The sequence below is a fragment of the Hippopotamus amphibius genome, chromosome 12 (genome assembly GCF_030028045.1).
Source record: "Hippopotamus amphibius kiboko isolate mHipAmp2 chromosome 12, mHipAmp2.hap2, whole genome shotgun sequence".
NCBI classification, from domain to species: domain Eukaryota; kingdom Metazoa; phylum Chordata; class Mammalia; order Artiodactyla; family Hippopotamidae; genus Hippopotamus; species Hippopotamus amphibius.
In genome coordinates, this window is record NC_080197.1 from 23,970,850 (window position 1) to 23,990,139 (window position 19,290).

A 19,290-nucleotide genomic window follows, 5' to 3' on the forward strand; every position below is an offset into this window, starting at 1 on the left:
AGAAGAGGTGAGGATCCCTGACTCAGAAGGGGTGACTCAGCCTCAGCCCACCGAGCCCAGCCAGATACCCTCACCTCCCCGGCAGCTCAGCGCGGGGCAGAACTTCCCTGGGACTCAGCGCTCCTCCCCAACTGGGGGGGAGGCATTGCATTGCACACGTCTCCCGGGATCCCGTGTGTGTATGCGTGCATTTGTTCATATGCGCTTCGGTGACAATGACCAAAAGTGTAACCGTGGAGGCTGGGCCCGTGTACAGATGTTTCTGGATGAGTCGAGTGTGCGCCCAGACTCCAGGAACGTGGGGTTGGGGGTGGCCAGGCCATGAGGTCCTGGCTCAAAACCAAGTGAAGCCCTGCCCCTCCCCTCCAGCAGCGCTGTCTCAGGAAGCCATCCAGACCACCTTATCAGATCCACAGGCGAGGACCTCCGACAGCCTGGGTACTAGTCCAGCTCTGTGCCAACCAGTGCCTTTGGGCACATTGCTCTCCTGCTCTGGGCCTCACTTTGCCAACAGTGAAAGAAGAGGTTGGATGTAACGGGCTCTAGGGGTCCCAGTCTGTGGGGAAGACCCGGAAAAGATGGTTGTGTAACCTACAACATGATCCCCAAAGACTTATGCCCATGGGTCCACACGTGTGCAGCCCACATGACGTCTACTCCCTAACGAGCACTGCCACCATCCCAGGCATACACACCGATTCTTTCATTCTTCAGATCATTCCTGAGTACCTACTATGTGCCAGCCACTGTTCTAGGTGCTGCAGAATCCACCACACTGGAAAACACAGAGGCCTAAAGCTGGGACCCCACCCCCATCGCATCCTGCATTTCCTTCATTGTCCACCTCACCAGTATCCATCTGTACTCCCACCCTCCTGGGACAGACAGCTCCCTCCCTCCACTTCCCTCTCCCAAGGTGGATGCTCCATCAAGGTGACCTTCCACCCCAACCCCAGGGTCTCCACACAAAGAGGCTATGTTCCCTCCCTAGCCGCCCCCCTCCCCCCAGAGAACCCAAGATGGCAACCGTATCCCTTCTCTCCACCTCCAAATCAAGCCTCCTTCACCAGATCCCAAGACACAGCTTCCGGTGCCTTCACTCTCTCTGCTGCCCACTAGGCGCTCGGGAGTGGTCTGAGAACAGAGAGGAGGAAACCAGCTCCTCCCAGTCCTAGAGGACCCACCCTCTCTCCAGACAGGAAGATGGACAAACCAGCACGGGGCCAATTCCCAGAAGGACCAGAGTCCTGCTGGGCAGACTTCCCTGCAGATGTTCTCCTTTGCCTTTGGATTTTTCATTCCCCAGCCTCCCAAATTCAGTTCTTCCCAGGAACTCCCCAGGCCCTCGGGGGTGTGGCCTTGGACAAGTCACTCTGCCACTCTGGGGTGCTCTGCTTGAATTAATTCACCACACATTTATTCAAATGAATGAGTGAAAGGACCAGTAAAACTTAGGAGTTACACCAGATGAACTTAATGCTTCATATACACATCTGCTAAGAGATTTCGACTGCCTGCTTCCTTCAAGTATTTTTATTCCAAAGGGACTCTCAGCCTCCTCTGCTTGCTGGCCTTCCCAAACCCCTTGGGCTCCTGCAGAGCCCTCCTGTTCCTCCTAGTTCAACTAACCCTCCTCCCCTTCCTTTCTTTCCCCAGGCAGAAGCCTTCTGCTCCCCTCCCCTGGGGCAGGGCCACTTTCCCACCCTCCTCAGCTAGATGGAGCCTCTCACTTTCCCAGAAGAATCCAGGCTACATTCCAAAGACCAAGGCAGAACATTCCCAGACATCATTCTGGATTTATACCCAAAGGGCTCAATTCCCTTCAGGTCAGTGGGACCACACAGAAAATTGGACTCCTTCTACTGTTATCATGATTTCTCTTTCTGTTAGTATCATTGACTAACATTTCTATTAGCACATTACAGTTTGCAAAGTATTTTCATGCATCTTCACATCTTGTGACATACTATTACCACTCCCATTTTATAAATAGGCAGTCTGAGGCCCAGGGCAGAGAGGGACTTGTCCAAAGTCACAATGAGACAGAAACACTGGCTCTCTGGACCAGACACTTTCCGCTTCACCCCACAATAACCTTTTCCAGAGAAGTTTGATTGAGGTGGGATGGGGGCACTCTCTGAAGAACACATGGACCCCTATAGACATCAGTTGAAATCACTATCCCAGTTACTTTGCTACCTTCACTCCCAGGGCAGGGAAACTGAGGCACAGGACCAGGACCCAACCCAGAACCACATCTCATGAAAGCCCCTGTGGAGAAATGCTAGGAGCCCAGATGGAGGAAAAGGAGTCCCCCCCCCAACACCAATAAAGAGGGGCTCTCCTGAATTCCACTTCCAGCCCTGGCTCTACCACTTCTTTCTGTGTTACTTGGGTAGATGATTTGACCTCTCTGAGCCTCAGTTTTCTCACCTACAAAATGGGAGAAATTCTTCTTGCGATACTTCTGTTGCTGAGTTGTTGTGACAGGTTAGCAGATGCTGGCAGAGGAGAAGGGACAGGAACCCTCAACCCCTCTCTGGTCTGCCTGGGAGGTAGGAGAAAGTCTTTCTTCTTAAATTTTTACTGAAGGGTACTTGATGGTGGAAAAGTGCTAGGATACAGGAAAGCCAGGAATAGGATGAAAGTGATTCGCTCCCTTGGCTGGGAAGGCAAAACACGTGGTGTCCGCTACAGTCCCCCAAGGCTACTGGTGGGGCAGATACCAAACAAAATACTCAGGCAGGGCCCCTCCCACCCCATCCCTTTTATTTTTCGAATGAGAAAACCAAGACCCAGAGCAAAGCAGCACCTTGCCAGGTAGTCAATGGTCTCCTGACTCCCAGCCACCTGGGTGGGCAGGGTGGGGTGGCGAGCATTCCTGGTACAAGGATTTACTCTTTCATTCAGCGAGCGGTGATCTGCACGCTGAGCCTGGGGAAGACAAGAGGAATTGGGTAGCCTCTGTCCTTGAATTCAGGTTAAGTGCAATGCCAGACAATGGCACACAAACCCGCACATCAGAGGGTACTGTAAAGTGAATCACCACCACTTTCTCAGTATTCGCTCTGTGCCTGGCACCAGTCACACATTTGTTTAATCCTTACAACAATTCTCAGGCATCGAAACTATTAACTCCTTGCATAGCTGGAGTCACTAAGGCTTGGGGTTAATGACTTCCCAAAGTTCACCCAGCTAATAAACGGCAGGGCCAGGATGTGACTGCCAGATCTGTCTGATGCCAAGTGCTGAGCTCCAGCCCGTATGCTTTTGTCCCTGCCTGTAGGGCTCTGCTGACCCGTTAGATAGCCACTGCTCACACATGGCATCTGAGTACTTGAAATGTGGCTCGTGGACGTTGAGATGCACTGTAAGTATAAAGTTCACACTAGCTTTTGAAGATTTATTTATAAATTTTTTTTCTTTTTCTTTTATTTCTTCTTTTTTTTTTTTAGGCTGCACTGCGTAGCGTGTGGGATCCTAGTTCCCTGACCAGGGATTGAACCCACACCCCCTGCAGTGGAAGCGCAGAGACCTAACCACTGGACCACCAGGGAAGTCCCTAGATTTTGAAGATTTAATGAAAGAAATGTACTGTATCTCCTTAATAACCTTTGCATTGCAAGTATAATATTTTGGATGTATTAGGTTAAATAAAATATATCATTTGAGGGACTTCCCTCGTGGCGCATTGGTTAAGAATCCGCCTGCCAATGCAGGGGACACAGGTTCAAGCCCTGGGCTGGGAAGATCCCACATGCTGCAGAGCAACTAAGCCCACGAGTCACAACTACGGAGCCCTCATGCCTAGAGTTTGTGATCTGAAACACTGAGAAGGCAGCACACTGCAATGAAGAGTAACCCTCACTCGCCACAACTAGAGAAAGCCCGCACGCAGCAATAAAGACCCAGCACAGCCTAAATAAATTAATTAATTAAAAATCAAATTAAAAGTCCCTCTTTTAAAATATATATAGGATTTCCCTGGTGGTGCAGTGATTAAGAATCTGCTTGCCAATGCAGGGGACACGGGTTCAAGCCCTGGTCTGGGAAGATCCAACATGCCGTGGAGCAACTAAGCCTGTGCACCACAACTACTGAGCCTGCGCTCTAGAGCCCTAGAGTCACAACTACTGAGCCCATGTGCCTCAACTACTGAAGCCCACATGCCTAGAGCCCATGTTCCACAACAAGAGAAGCCACTGCAATGAGAAGCCCGTGCACCTCAATGAAGAATAGCTCCCCCACTTGCCGCAGCTAGAGAAAGCCAGGGCACAGCAACAAAGACCCAACGCAGCCAATAAATAAATTTAAAAGAAATAAAAAATTAAAAACAAACAAAACATGAAAAAGATATATATCATTAGAATAATTTTACCTGTTTCTTTTAGCTTTATTTTTTTTCCATGTGGCTACTGGAAAATTTAAAATCACATATGTGGCTCGCGTGCGTGGCTCACATATTTCTTCTGGTCAGCACAAATTTAGATTCTCTGAGGTCCTAGTCCAGCCCATGGGGCTCAGAAAAGGGTTCCTGCAGGAGGAGACACCTAAACTGAACTGAATTAAAGGCAAGGTCATGGGGAGGAAGGTATGCCAGGGCAAATTTGCTGCAGGGCCTCTGGCTCCTCTGGCAGGGCCTGAGTGGGCTGAGCTGCAGCCCCAGGCAGCTGAGAGCTAAGCCAGCTTGTGGAGGAAGTTACCAGAGCCAAACTTTCCAGAGCAGCGTGATCTACAGGCCTGGGAAGTTCTGCCTGACAAGGCAGTTCTCACTGATCCTTGGTGCTTGCTGGAAGGCACTGCAGGGCAGCTATGTCCGGGTGTGGGGAGCAGACCGGGGGGTGGGCAGCAATGCCCACCTGGCAGGCACCTCCCCTCTCCAGCTGCCCCACCTCATCTCCTTCAGTCTCCTCCAAGAAGCCTCCCGAAGCACTACAGCCCTCGGGACCTCGCTGTCCCCTCGAAGCTTCCAGCCCAGACCGTGGGAACCGCACACTCCTGCATTAGGTCCTATTCTGGCGTGGAACAGGATGAAGCCGCACAGAGGGCCACATAGTGCAAAGCACTTTTCCATCCTTAGTGTGGTGCTGGGGAAGAGCCTGGGGGCGATGCTTACCTCCGGGGAGGGGGTGGGCCAGGGGCAGGGACAGGGGACATGCATTAATAGTACAGGAGCTGTGTGACCTTGGGCAGGGCCTAAACCTCTCTGAGCCTCAGTTCGCACCTCTGTATAATGAGGGTAATATCAGTACCACCTCTTCAAACTCCTAAGACATGAAAGAATACCCACGGAAGGGCTAGGCAGGCCCCTGCGGTACCCTCAGTCCCTCCAAAGTCTCCAAAGGTCACCTCTCCTCCTGGAAGTTCACCCTCCCTGCCTCTGCCATCCAGCCTGCCCCTCCTCTAGCCTGCTGGACCACACATCTCTTGTCTCTACCTCTGAATTTGGGGTTCAGTTGTGATGAGGTTCTCTGACCCCTCCACTCAGACTGCAGTTTGTCAAAGGCGGGAACTATGCCTGTCCCTTCCTTTCCCTTGCTCCTCCCCTCCCCCTCTCCTTGCCCCGCCCCCACAGCCAGCCCCCTGCACAGGTCTGCGCATCCCAGAGGCTCTCACAGCCCACTCTAGCGGCTTGGATGCTCGGCCACTATCTTTGGCCAAAAAACAATGTGGGTCAGGATGACTGTGCATGTCTTGAGGAGCTGGTCCCGCTCTGCTCCGTCCCAGGAAGAACCTTCAGTGGCCACGCACTCTCTGATGAAGCAACTCCACCCCCTCGGCCTGACTCTGCAGACCTTTCACAGCCTGGTCTCACCTACCTCTTCAGCCTCATCCTCAGGATCCGTGGGGGGAGTTCTGTCAAACTGAATGGTTCTGGGCCCGCGGGGCACAGCCGGACGAGTGAGCCAACCTCTGTGCTTGTGCACGTGTTCTTTTCTCTCCCTGGGAGACCCTCTTTCGCTTTCCCACAGTCATTCTTTCAGCCATCCTCCAGGAAGTCCTTCCTGATCCCCTCCTCTTTACAACAACCCCTCCCAGCTAGAAGAAACCTCTTAGCCTCTCCCCTCCCTCCTGCACTCCGCCCTCCAGCCCTGGGATGTGTGAATTGAGCTGGGCCCCCCCTCAGTGCTCAGCTCAAAATATGTGCATGGTGTGTGTCCCCTGGGACACATCTGCACTCCCAGAGCCAGAGGCCAGGGAGCAAGCCGGAGTCAGGAGTTCACCCAGGATGCCAGGACCCTGCCGTCGCTGAGTTCTGCGGACCCAGACTCCACCTCGGCTACATTCCTTAATGGATCTCCACGCTCCTGCTGCCCCTGGGAAATCAGTCCTCCCGTAGGATGTCTGGAAGCCCTACTCCTGGGGCCTGAACATAAAAGATTTTGCCACGTTCCCACTGGATTCAGACATCCACCCAGCTTCCCATCAGGTGCCTGAAGTGTCAGCTGAGGTTTGCATCATCGCAGCATCACAGATTCCTTGCGGTCAGAAGAGACCTTGGAGAGTATCACACTGAGGCTGGGAGCAGTGAGAGGCAACAGGAGAAAGGCGTGTGTGTGTCTGTGGTCCCCTGTGCCAGCAGATGCTGCAGAGAGACGATCAATCAACATCATCATTGCGGAGAGCGTTTGAGACCCCACTACGTGCTGGCACTGTACCTAACAACATGCGTACATTTTCAGGTTTTAATTTCTTACTTCTCTGTAAGACAGAGATGATATAGTCCACCTTGACTTTACAGGGGAGGAAACTGAAGCTCAGAGCAGATAAGCCACTAGTCCAAGGTCACACTGTTAGTAGGTAGGGGGCCAGGATTCCATCCCAGGCGTGCCTGACTCCAGAGCCCGTTTGTCCACCATTAATACTGCATACATTTCATTTAACACAAATTTACTGTAGAGATACTGGCTATATTTTACTTCTTGTCTGGGGGGTAATTACATAAATATGTGTAAACGTATGATCTGTGTCCTTTTCTGCATTTATATTATAATGTCAATAAAGTTTTTTTAATGTTTTTGTCCCAGAGATGAATCCACGCTAGAGATTTTTGGGATGTGAAATACTCTTAGTATTAGAGTCTGAAGCTAGAAAGCTGGGTTTGTTTGTTTGTTTTTCTTTCAACCATCTCTCCATTTCAACAGGGATTGTTCTGAAGAACTCATATCCCCACCCCCCCAAGCCAGACCCACCAAAATTTCACCTGCTGTCTCTCCACTGCTCGGACCACAAACATTTTCTTGCACATACATTCCCAGCCCAGGTGCCACCTAGCCAATACTCGACTTCCAGAAGCTGGCACTGCTCTGCAGCTTTTGCCACCCTCACCTCCTCCACCCATCTGCCCCAGAGGGCCAGACCAGCCGCTGCATCACTGTTAATCCCCAACTTCATGAGCTGGCCAGGCAGCCACATCTGCATGTTCCCGTCTCCTCGCACCAGGCCAGGCTGGGCAGAGAAGCCGTCTGTGTGTGTAAACACTGCCTTCTGCTTGGGCGGCTCTTGCCGGACTCTCCTGGCCAACTGGGTCCTCTGTGGCTTTTATCTTCCTGCCCAAAATAACCACTGGCTTCAGTGGTTCTCTGGGCACAAGTCAGACTCTCGTGAGAGCCTATAGCAGCTTGAAGACAGGAAGGGAACGTTATCCATCTCTGTTTCCCCACGGCACTAGGGCAAATGTTTGCAGGATTTATTGAGCGCCTCCGTGTGCCTGGAGGGAACTGTGCTGGGGGCGCAGACTCGCTAGAAAACACAGTCACAGCCTCAGGAAGCTGAAAGTTTAGGGAAAGAGGAAACACCAGTATTAGCAAACTGCAATAGAAGATTAAAATACTAAAGGATGTCAGAAAGGGAAAAAATGTTTTGGGAGTTCAGAGGAGAAAGAGATGAGAGAGGAGTAGGTGTCAAAGAAAGTTTCAAGGCAGAGTTAGCATTAAAGGCAGGGCAGAAGGACAGTCTAGATGGAGAAGATAGCATAAAATGAGGCAGAGGGTTGAAAAGTACAGGGTAGACTGAGGAAACTGGCCTTTTTTCTTTTTCTTTCTTTCTTGGTTTTTTTTTTTTTTTGCTTTTTTTGTTTGTTTGTTTGTTTCTTGTTTTTTGGCTGTACCTCGCAGCTTGAGGGATCTTAGTTCCCTAACCAGGGATTGAACTCAAGCCCCAGCGGTGAAAGCACTGAGTCCTAACCACTGGACTGCCAGGGAATTCCCAGGAAACTGGCGCTGAATGACCTGGAACCAAGGATGCTAAGGGTTGAGGCTGGGCTGGAAAGGCACACAGTGCCAATGGGAGCCTCAAATGGCATATCAAGGGGTTTCCTGGATTGTCTGGCAACTAGAACCGCCACATGTGACTATTTAAATTTAAATTAACTAAAATGGGAAAAAGTGTAAAATTCATAGCCATGTGTGGTTGGTGGTTACCATATTGGACAGTGAAGGTGTAGAATATCTCCAGCACCGAAGACAGTTCTATTGGACAGCGCTGGTACACACAGCAGAGAACCCAGAAGACTAAACAGAGGTGTGACATGATCAGAGCTGGGCTTTAGGAAGATAAATTTGTCCCTGGTAAAGGGTGGATACCCAGAGGTAAAAGAAGCCTGGACCGAGGGCAGGCACTGCAATAATCCCGGTGAGATCAAACCACGTCTATTCCCTGTGTTCATCTCTTCCCATCAGTACACAGGAAAGCAGAGAGCCATGGTTCTCAAAGTGTGGTCCTTGGAACAGCAGCATCGCCCGGGAAATTTTTGGTGTGCAAATCGTCGGGCCCCACCCCAGATCTACTGAGTCAGAAACTGGGGGTTCAGAGCAGCAACCTGGGCTTTTATCAGCCCTCTCCTGATGCTGATGTATGCTCCCAGCATAGAGGCTAGGAGTCTACTCTGGTTCCAGACTCTATACCTCTACACCCTGGAGTCAGAATACCTGGCTCCATGTTGCACATGTCTTGGCTCAGCTGTTTACTAGCTGTGCTTAATTCCAAAGGAGCTAATACATGTTCTTTTCTTAGAAGAATGCTCTGCCTATAGTAAGTGTTCAATGAATGTTAATTATTTTTAATCCTCACAGACCACTTCTAAACTCCTATGGTACAAAGTTGAATTCCTCCCACAGACAATGGACCAGCATCTGTCTCTTACCTGTTTGTCCATCATATAATATTCCTGGGCCCACTCCCCATCCCACCATTCACTTTTCTCCCAGCCCAGAGTGCCAGTTCTTCTCCCGGAAGGCAGGGACACTTCCCGTGTCAAGGGGGCATTTCTGCCAGGAGAGAATCAAGGCACAAGATGCAGATTTAATGTCTTGAGCTAAAATGTCCTGTAAGGAAGCAAGTCGGGATATGCCCCAGGAGTCTTCGCCTACGAGACCACTTGAGAACAGGAATGTCTGGAGGAGAGCACCCAGCTGCCCACTGCCATCAAATGCCTCAAGCCTGTTCATTTGGATCCATGCCAGCCAAAAGGGCACAGGAAATGGTACCTTGAGTCCTGTCTACTGCACATAGCTTAATCCTAACTTGGGGACCCAGCCAGGGAAGGACAGTGTCAAGAAACCTGGATTCTTCGGCTTCCTTGGTGGCCCAGTGGTTAAGAATCCACCTGCCAAAGCACGGGACACGGATTCGATCCCTGGTCCGGGAAGATCCCACATGCTGTGGAACAACTAAGCCCTAGCATCGCAACTACTGAAGGCTGTGCCTAGAGCCGAAGACCACTTGCCTAGAGCCCATGCTCCGCAACAAGAGAAGCCACCGCAATGAGAAGCCTGCGCGCTGCAATGAAGAGTAGCCCCCACTCACTGAAACTAGAGAAAGTCTGCATGCAGCAATGAAGATGCAATGCAGCCAATAAATATATAAATAAATTAATTAAAATCTTATTTAAAAAAAAAAAGGAAGAAAGAAACCTGGATTCTGATCTTGGCTGTGAGAGCTCGGGCAGTCATTTTCCTCTTTGGATTCAATTTCCTCATGTCTAATGTGAAGGGGTTGAACTCATGCGGTTCTTAACCTTTTATGGGTCATGGTTTCCTTCAAGAATGCAATAAAAAACTGCAGAGCTTCTTTCTAGAAAAGTGCACATAGGCACACATCCAGACACACACACACACACACACACAACCTTATTATGAATTCAGGCATCAAGATACCTCATGAAACCCATACATAACTCACCTCTTGGGTCCATGGACACTTGGTTAAGAAACCTTGGCCAGATGGTCTCTAGTCATCACAATAAGAAGTCAGCTGTATTTGTAACTAATTTAAAGGAACTTTATGTTAAAAAAATTTCACCAAAAAGATGAGATGTGAAATGGGCTTTCATAAGATTCAACTGCTGGTCAGTTAAATGCTATGCATCCCTCCAAGAGCCTACCCCACAACCTTTGTTTGTCATATGGCCTTGGCAGTCTCTCCCACCCCCTTCCTGCTCCCCCACCCCTCCGACACAGCAGAGAGTGAGCACATAGTCCTGAAAGACACCCCTGCCCCACCAGCTGTCTCTGGCACTTCCCAAAGAGTAGACAGATTGTCCCCAGCCAAGAGAAGGTAGAAGAGGAGGAGCCTGGCCTGCCTCTTGTTCCCCTACCCCAAATCCCTGGCTCAGATGCCAACCACTAAAGAGGCTCCCAGATGCCACCCCCCCACCCCCAACACACACACACACACACTCACACACACACAGAGCCACATGCATGCCTTCCCTCACACAGCCACAGCCAAGGGACCACACCTCCAGACACTTGGTGGTGCAGTCACTTGGAACGGGGGAGAGTTATTTTTAGAGGCCAAGTGACAGGACGGGTGAGAGCAGTTCCACTCTGTCAGAGCTCCTGCTGCCACCACCAGCTCCGATGAATCACTACCCACCATGAGAATGTCCACGTCTGTCAGCACGGCCAGAGAGGCTGCACTGGCTTCTGGAATGAATGCCTTGGATTGGTGACCATGCTGATCACACCAGCATGAGCCCTGGATCACACCAGGGGTAAGACACCCAGCCTGAGCCAATGCAGCTGACCCAGACCAACAGCCTTGCCCAGCCCAGCCCAGCCCAGCCTGCGTCACCAGGCCACCAGGGGTCTTTCTCTGCACAAGTCCTTTTGGAGTTTCTGTTGATGTGTCTTTCCCTCCCCAGCCTATCTGTAAACCACCCACCCCCCACACCACTGCAATCTAGTTATTAAGGTAATAGGCACCCAGTTATCCAGGCAGACTTGGACAGTGTCAATATAGCCATCAACTGGTTTCACCCTTCTGGAGGGCACTTTGGGGTTTTTTTGTTTGTTTGTTTGTTTTTAAATATTTATTTACTTATTTATTTATTGGCTGCATTGGGTCTTCGTTGCTGCACACGGGTTTTCTCTAGTTGCAGCGAGTGGGGGCTACTCTTCATTGCCGTGCGCAGGCTTCTCATTGTGGAGGCTTCTCTTGTGGCAGAGCATGGGCTCTAGGCACGTGGGCTTCAGTAGGTGTGGCACATGGGCTCAATAGTTGTGGCTTGTGGGCTCTAGAGAGCAGGCTCAGTAGTTGTGGCACACAGGCTTAGTTGCTCTGCAGCATGTGGGATCTTCCTGGGACCAGGGATCGAACCCATGTCACCTGCATTGGCAGGCGGATTCTTAACCACTGCGCCACCAGGGAAGTCCTGTTTGTTTGATTTTTATTTTTGTTTTTTAGGGTTTTTTTGGCTGAACCACGAAGCTTATGGGATTTTAGTTCCTCAAGCAGGAATTGGACCTGGGCCCCTGGCAGTGACAGCCCAAAGTCCTAACCACTGGATTGCCAGGGAATTTCCCTCTGGAGGGTACTTTGGAAAAGTGCATGATAATCCTTAAAAGTGTGCACACCTTTTAACCCAGAAATTCCTCTTCTGTGAATTTATCTATGGACCAATGGATATACTCAAGATGGAGCTATAAGAACATTTGTCTGTTATATACAGGGCTCTTGTATACCAGAGTAAAGTGGAAAATTGGAATTATTTGTTTGTTTTGACGCCACCAGGTCTTTGTTTCGGCATGTGGGATTTTTAAGTCGCGGCAGGCAGGTGGGATCTAGTTCCCTGACCAGGGATCGAACCCGGGCCCCCTGCATTGGGAGTCTTACCCACTGGACCACCAGGGAAGTCCCTGGAACTATTATAAACATCCAAAAATAGTGGGTATTTTATATAAATAGTGCTAATACACATCCTGAAATACCAGGCAGCTGTTAAAATATAATGTCATGGATCTATATGATTCTGTGTAATAAAGTTCATAACATAATACAAGTTTTTTAAAAGTATATGTGACTCAATTTCTATAAAATATGTGTGTGCATGCACAGAAAAAAGAAAACTGGAAGGAAATATTTAAAAAATAATGTTCCCAGAGATTGTTTTATGATAGAAGAATTTCTTTTGTGCTTGTTTGGGTTTGGTTTTATTTTGTTGCTTTTTTTCTGCTGTGTGTATGTGTGTGAACATATATTACTTATATGTGAGAAGCAATGAGAAAGGTCCATTACCCTCACCTCACTCACAGCTTCTGTCCTGAACCATCAAAGCCCTTCCTGGAATCTCAGTAGAGCCTCCACCCCTTCAGCCACCACTCTTATCAAGTCTCCCTCTGGCTTTGAACTTCACTGCCTTCCTCAGTTGCCCCTTGGGATTTCACTAATTGGGGGCCCCATTCAGCCATTCCCCAGAGTCCCCTGACACAGGCCTCCACAGCGGAAGTCCCTTCCTCTAGGGTCCCCTGTTCATGAATCCCACCCAGACAGAGTCCAATCCCAGACAGTGTGTCTCATTTAACAGTAAGAGAAATAATAATTATTATAATAAGAGTGGTAGTGAATCATCACATTGACACTTCATCTTCTTTTTTATAGAGCACTTTATTCTACACATTTCACTGAACCCTCCCAATGGTTTGTGAGGCAGGCATTATTATACCCATTGTACAGATGAGGAAACTGAGGCCTGACAAGTATAGCAGGACAACATCTGCCAAAGGTCACAGAGTGAACCAGGATTCAAATGCAGGCCAGAGTTCGGCATAGGAGGAGTTAAATGGAAGAACCAAACAGGTTATCCCGAGCCTACTTCTAAGGAGCTGAATTCTACAGAGCCCCTCCTCCCAGCTGAGCTCACTGTTGCTATACCACCACCCCCTGCCCAGAACCCCAGAAAAGCCTATCTGGGGCCACTGCCCTGCATCTCCACACCAGCCCATCATTCCCTCCCAGCTCTGGCAACAGGATCCATGTCACCTCCTTGGGTATCCTAGCGACGAGACATCCTGTGGTGCCTCTCTCTCCACCTCTAGGCTCTCCAGCTCGGGCCTGGCTCACTGAGTGAGGGGGCAGCCAGCAGGCTCCTCTCACAGGGGTTGTGGCACCCGTGTGTGGTAGCGGAGGGAGAAGTGGAGATGGCATCCACCCGCATGACCTCCACTCTGGGCCTGCTCCCAGCTCCACATCTGGGGCACTGGCTCTGGCTGCACTGTCCTTGCCTTGAGCCCCTGACTATCTGCTGACTGGGACAAAAAAAGAAGCTGAATCCTAGGGTTTGAATTCTAGTCAATTCCAATTTACTTTTGCATTTTTGAAACACATGGAATCTTCCCATCACACTGTTAACATTAAAAATAGCAGTCATAAGTACTAGCCACAAAACAGCTACTTTATTCAGTGCTCAAAACCACCCCTGGGAAGCAGGAGCTAGTACTCCTAGTTTGCAGATGAGGAACCTGAGATGTAATTTGCCTAAAGACTCTCATCTAAGGAATGAAAAAGATTTGAACACGTGTGTCTGACACCAAAGTGTATGCTTTGACCACCGCACCACATCGCATCTCTTAGAAATTATCTGGCCCCTCCCTCTTACCATACAGATAGGGAAACTGAGACCCAGAGAGGGGAAAGGATTTAAAATCATCCAGCACGCATTTATTTACTGAATAACTACTACGCGTGATGCACTGAGCTGGGAATGTGAATAATAAACTGTTTCAATTCCACACTGTTGGAGAGATGGGCGGTGACTGTTTATTGAAAATTGTCAAAGCTGAGCAATGGGTTCATGGAAGTTCACTATACTATTCTCTGTAGGACCCTTCTGCGTGTTTGAAATTTTCCATAACAAAAAAGTTTTAAAAGGACTCTAGAAAGATGGCTGATGAATATGTAAATTTTCAGTCTGGCTGGACTCGATAATCAGTAAAATCACCCAAACTTAGGGATATTTTGCTCTGATTGTTTTGAAGGTCAGGAAAAGTCAAGCGTACTGGAAGCCACATCTTAGGCTCTCCTTCTCCATCCTTCTGTAAAATTTTCTGCCTCTGTGTTGTTGCTAGGAAACCGGTGAGCCAAGAGAATCCCAGTCTGACTGGCTGGGCCCTCTCCCTTCCCACACTGCCCCTTTGGGGCATACAGCACCCCTGCCCCTGGGAAACTGACCCTACTGGGCAGGCTCTCTGTGGATCCACAAGCCACAAGATGCAGAAGGAGATCCCATCGGCCACTGGGAGAGAGGCAGCTGTAAATCCAGAGAACGATGATTAGGAAGCAAATTACAGGCCTCTCTCTCTGTAGGTTTCCAAGTCACAAAAACTTCCTAGCAATCAGAGGGCCTTTACTCAAGTGGCTCTGTTTCCAGAGAGGGCGAACACAGTCTCCAGAGAGTGTGAACACACACAAAGCAGAACGACAATGTGAGCGTGAAGGAGAGGAAAACTACATAGCAGAGGCAGAAAGTGTGACAGACAAGTGGAGAACAAGAGGCCACAGGGAGGCAGTACAGGACGATGGTCAAGGACTGGCAGCAGGTCAGAACTCTAAGCCCTGCTGCAGTGCTTCCTAGCTGGGAGACCGAGCAAACAACTTTACCTCTCCGAGCCTTTATTTTCTCAGCTGCAAAGTGGATAATTCTCCCTACAATACAGAGTGAATGTAGGCATTCAATGAGGCAAGACATGTCAAGTGCTTAACCCAGTTTCTGGCACATAGGAAGCACACAATAAACAGTGGCTTTGAAAATAAGTGCTAATTGCATGATCCAGCAATTCCACTTCCGGGTATTTACCCCAAAGAATTGAAAGCGAGGCCTCAAAGAGATGTTTGTACATCCACGTTCATCGTATTATTCACAATAGCCAAGAGGTGGAAGCAACACGTGTCCAACAACAGATGAATGGGTAAATAAAATGCAGTGTATACATACAATGGAATTTCGACCTTAAAAAAGAAAGAAATTCTGACACAGGCTACAACATGGATGAACCTTGAGGACATTATGCCAAGGGAAATGAGCCAATCACGAAGGACAAATACTGTATGATTCTACTTATATGGTGTATCTACAGTAGTCAAAATCAGAGAGACAAAAAGTAGAACAGTGGTTACCAGGGAGGAGAGAAGAATAGAGAGTTATTGTTTAATGGGTATAGAGTTTCAGTTTTGCAGGACAAAAGTTCTGGAGAGAGATGTGATGACGGCTGCAAAACAACGTGAATGTACCCAGCACTGCTGAACTCGACTCTTAAAAACGGTTAAGATGGTAAATTATATGTTATGAGCATTTTACCACAATAAAAAATGTTTAACAAAAAGTGCCAGACTGAAAACCAAGAGAGTAAAAGACTGAGACCAAACTAGAGAAATAGAAAGAACTGAAAAAGTGAGAGCATCGTTACACAGAAATGGGGTGACCCAAAGAGGAGACACACACTTTGCGTGCACACCCTTGCAAAGCCATCGAGCATAGATGGAGGAATATTCAGCAGGGATCTGCATTTCCAGGATGCTCAGGGCCTGCTCTCTACCCTCAATTCTGTCTCCACCAAGGGGCTATTTTGATCATCTCTGAAGCACAAGCCTGTGGAAGAATCTGGCCTCGTACCTCTACCACTGCCCAGAATCCTCAGAGAAACAGGGAAGGAGCAAAGCCCAGAGGAAGTGAAGGAAGGAATAACAGGTAGAGATGGCAACCTCCAGGCAGCAGAGCAGCATGTGCAAAGGCCCTGAGATATGCATTACATGTGGGGAGCACCCCAGGGTGGCAGAAGCCTCTGGTCTGTAGAGGGAGGTGGGAAGGACAGAGGGGGGCAAACGGTAAAAGGCCTGTATGGACCACCTACCACTTGCTGGACATTGTCCTACAGCAGCATCTCAGTAACCTTTAATCTTAGCAGGCAGGTGTACATGTACCCATTTTATGGAGAAAGAAATGCAAATTCAGATAAAAGTAACTTACCCAAGGAAACATAGATGGTAAACAGAGAGTAGGGATTTAAAAACCAGCTGGCTCCTCACCTCATGCTTATTCCTGCAGCCCATGGGATACCAGGACATAAGGGCCAAGACCATGAGTTCTGGAGTCAGAATGCCAAATGCCACTCTATCCCTCTCTAGCTGTGTGATATGGAGAAAAATTACTTAACTTTCTGAGTGTCCGTTTCCTCAGCTGTTTAGTGGGAATGACCATAGCACTTATGTCATATAGTTTTAAGAGAATCAAACGTCATAATGCAAGAAAAGTGCTTGGCACGCAGTAATTCTGAGAAACACAAAGTAGCTTTTATTACTGATTATGCTTAGGCCTCTAGGCTCCCCCCCACCCCACACACACAGACCCCAGATACAGACTTGCAGCCGTTGCTTGTCCCTGGCTGCAGTCTTTGGAGCAAGGCAGAGGCCAGACGCAGACCCCGGAAAGAGCTAAGAGCCCAGGCTGGGCAGGAACCTTGCATGAGCAGCAGAAACATCCCGGAAATGATCTCCTCCACTGCGTTCTCGACTCCATGGCCTGCCTAAGGGATTCCGCAGACACTCAGCGGGATGTAATCTGAGCAGCCTCCGTTCTTATGGGACTGGACATAATAGAAACAACCAGGGCTGCCAACTCACCTACCCACTGGCCTCCACCATGGGCTGACCCCCACCCACGGCACCTTCCAGAACCAGGTGACCTACAATCACACAGCCTCAACACCAGGAAGGCCTTTGGAGGCCATCACATTCCTCCCCTCGTCATACAGTTGGGAACGCTGAGGCCTGGAGATAAGTGGGGACCTGCTTAAGGTCACAATGTGAGCCAGCAGCACGGCTGTAACACAGCCCTGAGCCACCTGCCTCCCTGCTCTACTGCAGTTCCCTGTTTTGCCTTGCTTATTTTTTTTGTTGTGTCACCTTTAAGCTTACGTATTCAAATTTCTAAAGGTTTAGTCACCCCCATAAGACTAATCTTGGGATGCTGGCTTTACGGGAAAGGCAAGAACTTTAGGGACAGACAGACCTGGGTTCAAACCCCCACTCCGCCACTTCCCAGCTGAGTGGCCCTCCATTCGTTTATATATCAGAAGACAGTGGAAGGTGGCAGCTAGGAGTGGAGCTTACAGTCTTAGTTCTGCCACTTGCTGGTGGGCGAGTCCCTTTACCAATCATTGCTTCCGTTTCCTCTTCTGTAAAGCCTGCCTCACACAGTCATTTGAGTACAGAATGAGAAAAACATTAAGAACCTGGTGCAATGCTTGCTCAATGAATGATATCTATTGTTAGTACTATTATCTCTAACGCTATGACTGGAGCATGTTGCCAACAGGCAGCGAGAAGACACCTCCATCTCAAAGCTCTTGTCTCCCAGCTCCCCTCATGGGGTCATGGAATGTTAAAGCTGGCAAGGGCCCCATTTTACAGATAAATCGAGATCCAGAGGGAAATGACTAGCTCAAGGTCATGGAGCAAGTTAACGAAAGAGCTGAACTACAGCCCAGATCTCCTGACTCCTACAGACTTAATTCTTTAAGCATGAGCTCTTACTCTCCAGGCAGCCGTGTTTGTGGGTGGATTTGGGGGAAAGGGAGGATGGTCTTTCAGACCCCAAATACCAAAGTACAGCTGGCTTCAGCCAGAATGAAACTATAGCAGCAACCCTGGCCTCATGGTAGGCCCAGGGCAGAAGCAGGGCGGGGCTCCGTGCTGGCAGGCCAGGCCAGCTGGGCCGGCAGCCAACGTGGCACTATAGGCACAGCTCGGAGTCCTCTCACCAGCGACATAATAAAGTAATTACGGGATTAGGGATAAAATTAGTCACTTGTGTAATTATTTTGCTTAGAACAAGAACAGAAAGGGCCTTTTAAAAGAGTTGTTCCTTGGCCCCTCCCAAGAGTACTGCTGCAGAGACGCAGATGAGTGAACACACACACAAACACATATACACATGGCAGTGACGGCAGTGGAGCGCAGGGCTGCTTGGCTTCCTGTGGCAGTTCCTCACAGCAGGCCCACACCTATCAGGGAAGGCCAGGGGCTACATTCTCTGATGCTGGCCTTGTGGAACACCTTTGTCACACGACAACAGGGTACGCTGCCTCCCCTCGGGGCCCTCCACCGCAGAGAATCTGGTGACACAGTCTCTAATGCCCCTCCCCACCGACACCATAGTTAGATCTGGGTTCCCCTGACCCTTCCTCCACTCTGGAGGTTGGTGGTACAATTCGAGCAGTACCTGGGGGTCCACTCATCCAGAGAGACCCCCAGTATCGACCACTGTGGTAGGCCGAATAATGGCCCCCCCAGGGATGACCGCATTCTAATCCCTACAATCTGTGAATATATTACCTCGCATAGCAGAAGGGACTTTATACACGTGATTAGGGGAATCATTTTGGGATGGGTAGGTTATCTTGGATTATCCGAGTGGGTCCAGTGTAACCACAGGGTCCTTATAAGTAAAAGAGGGAAGCCATGGAGCGAGTGTCAGAGAAGGAGGTGTGACAACAGAAGCAGAGGCTGGCGTGATGCCATTGCTAGAAGGGGGCCACAACCCAAGGAGTGTGGGTGGCCTCTAGAAGCTGGAAAGGGCAAGGTACAGATTCACTCCTGCACCCTCTACAAGGAACACAACCCCGTCAACACCTTGATTTTAGCTCCATATGGCCCACTTTCAGACTTCTGACCTCCAGAACTATACGCTAATAAATTCAGGTTGTTTTAAGCTACTAAGCCTCTGGCAACTTGTTATAACGGCAATAGAAAATTAATGTAGGGAATTCCCTGACGGTCCAGTGGTTAGGGCTCTGCACTTTCACTGCTGAGGGCTCAGGTTCAGCCCCTGGTTGGGGGACTAAGATCCCACAAGCCATGTGGCGTGGCCAGAAAAATAAAACTAAAAAAATTTTTTTAATTAATATATCCTTGATGAAATCTTCTCCTCAAGGGCCAGCCAGGGAGATTCCTAGGGCCAGAACATACCCTGAATCACCCCTAGGGAATAGGCCAGAGAGACACCTTTGTGGG

The 19,290-nt window shown here is 49.3% G+C and overlaps 1 protein-coding gene across 5 annotated transcripts in view; it reads right to left on the reverse strand.

Annotated features, from left to right (window-relative positions):
* The window catches only part of EPB41L1 (erythrocyte membrane protein band 4.1 like 1), a 125,337-nt gene that overhangs the window by 72,444 nt on the left and 33,603 nt on the right, over nucleotides 1–19,290 (reverse strand). For all 5 annotated transcript variants that reach the window (XM_057701609.1, XM_057701612.1, XM_057701608.1 and 2 more), the window contains exon 3: nucleotides 2,813–2,934. In XM_057701609.1, the coding sequence (XP_057557592.1) occupies nucleotides 2,813–2,879 (67 nt within the window). In that variant the 5' untranslated portion in view covers nucleotides 2,880–2,934. The remainder of the gene's footprint in view (nucleotides 1–2,812; nucleotides 2,935–19,290) is intronic.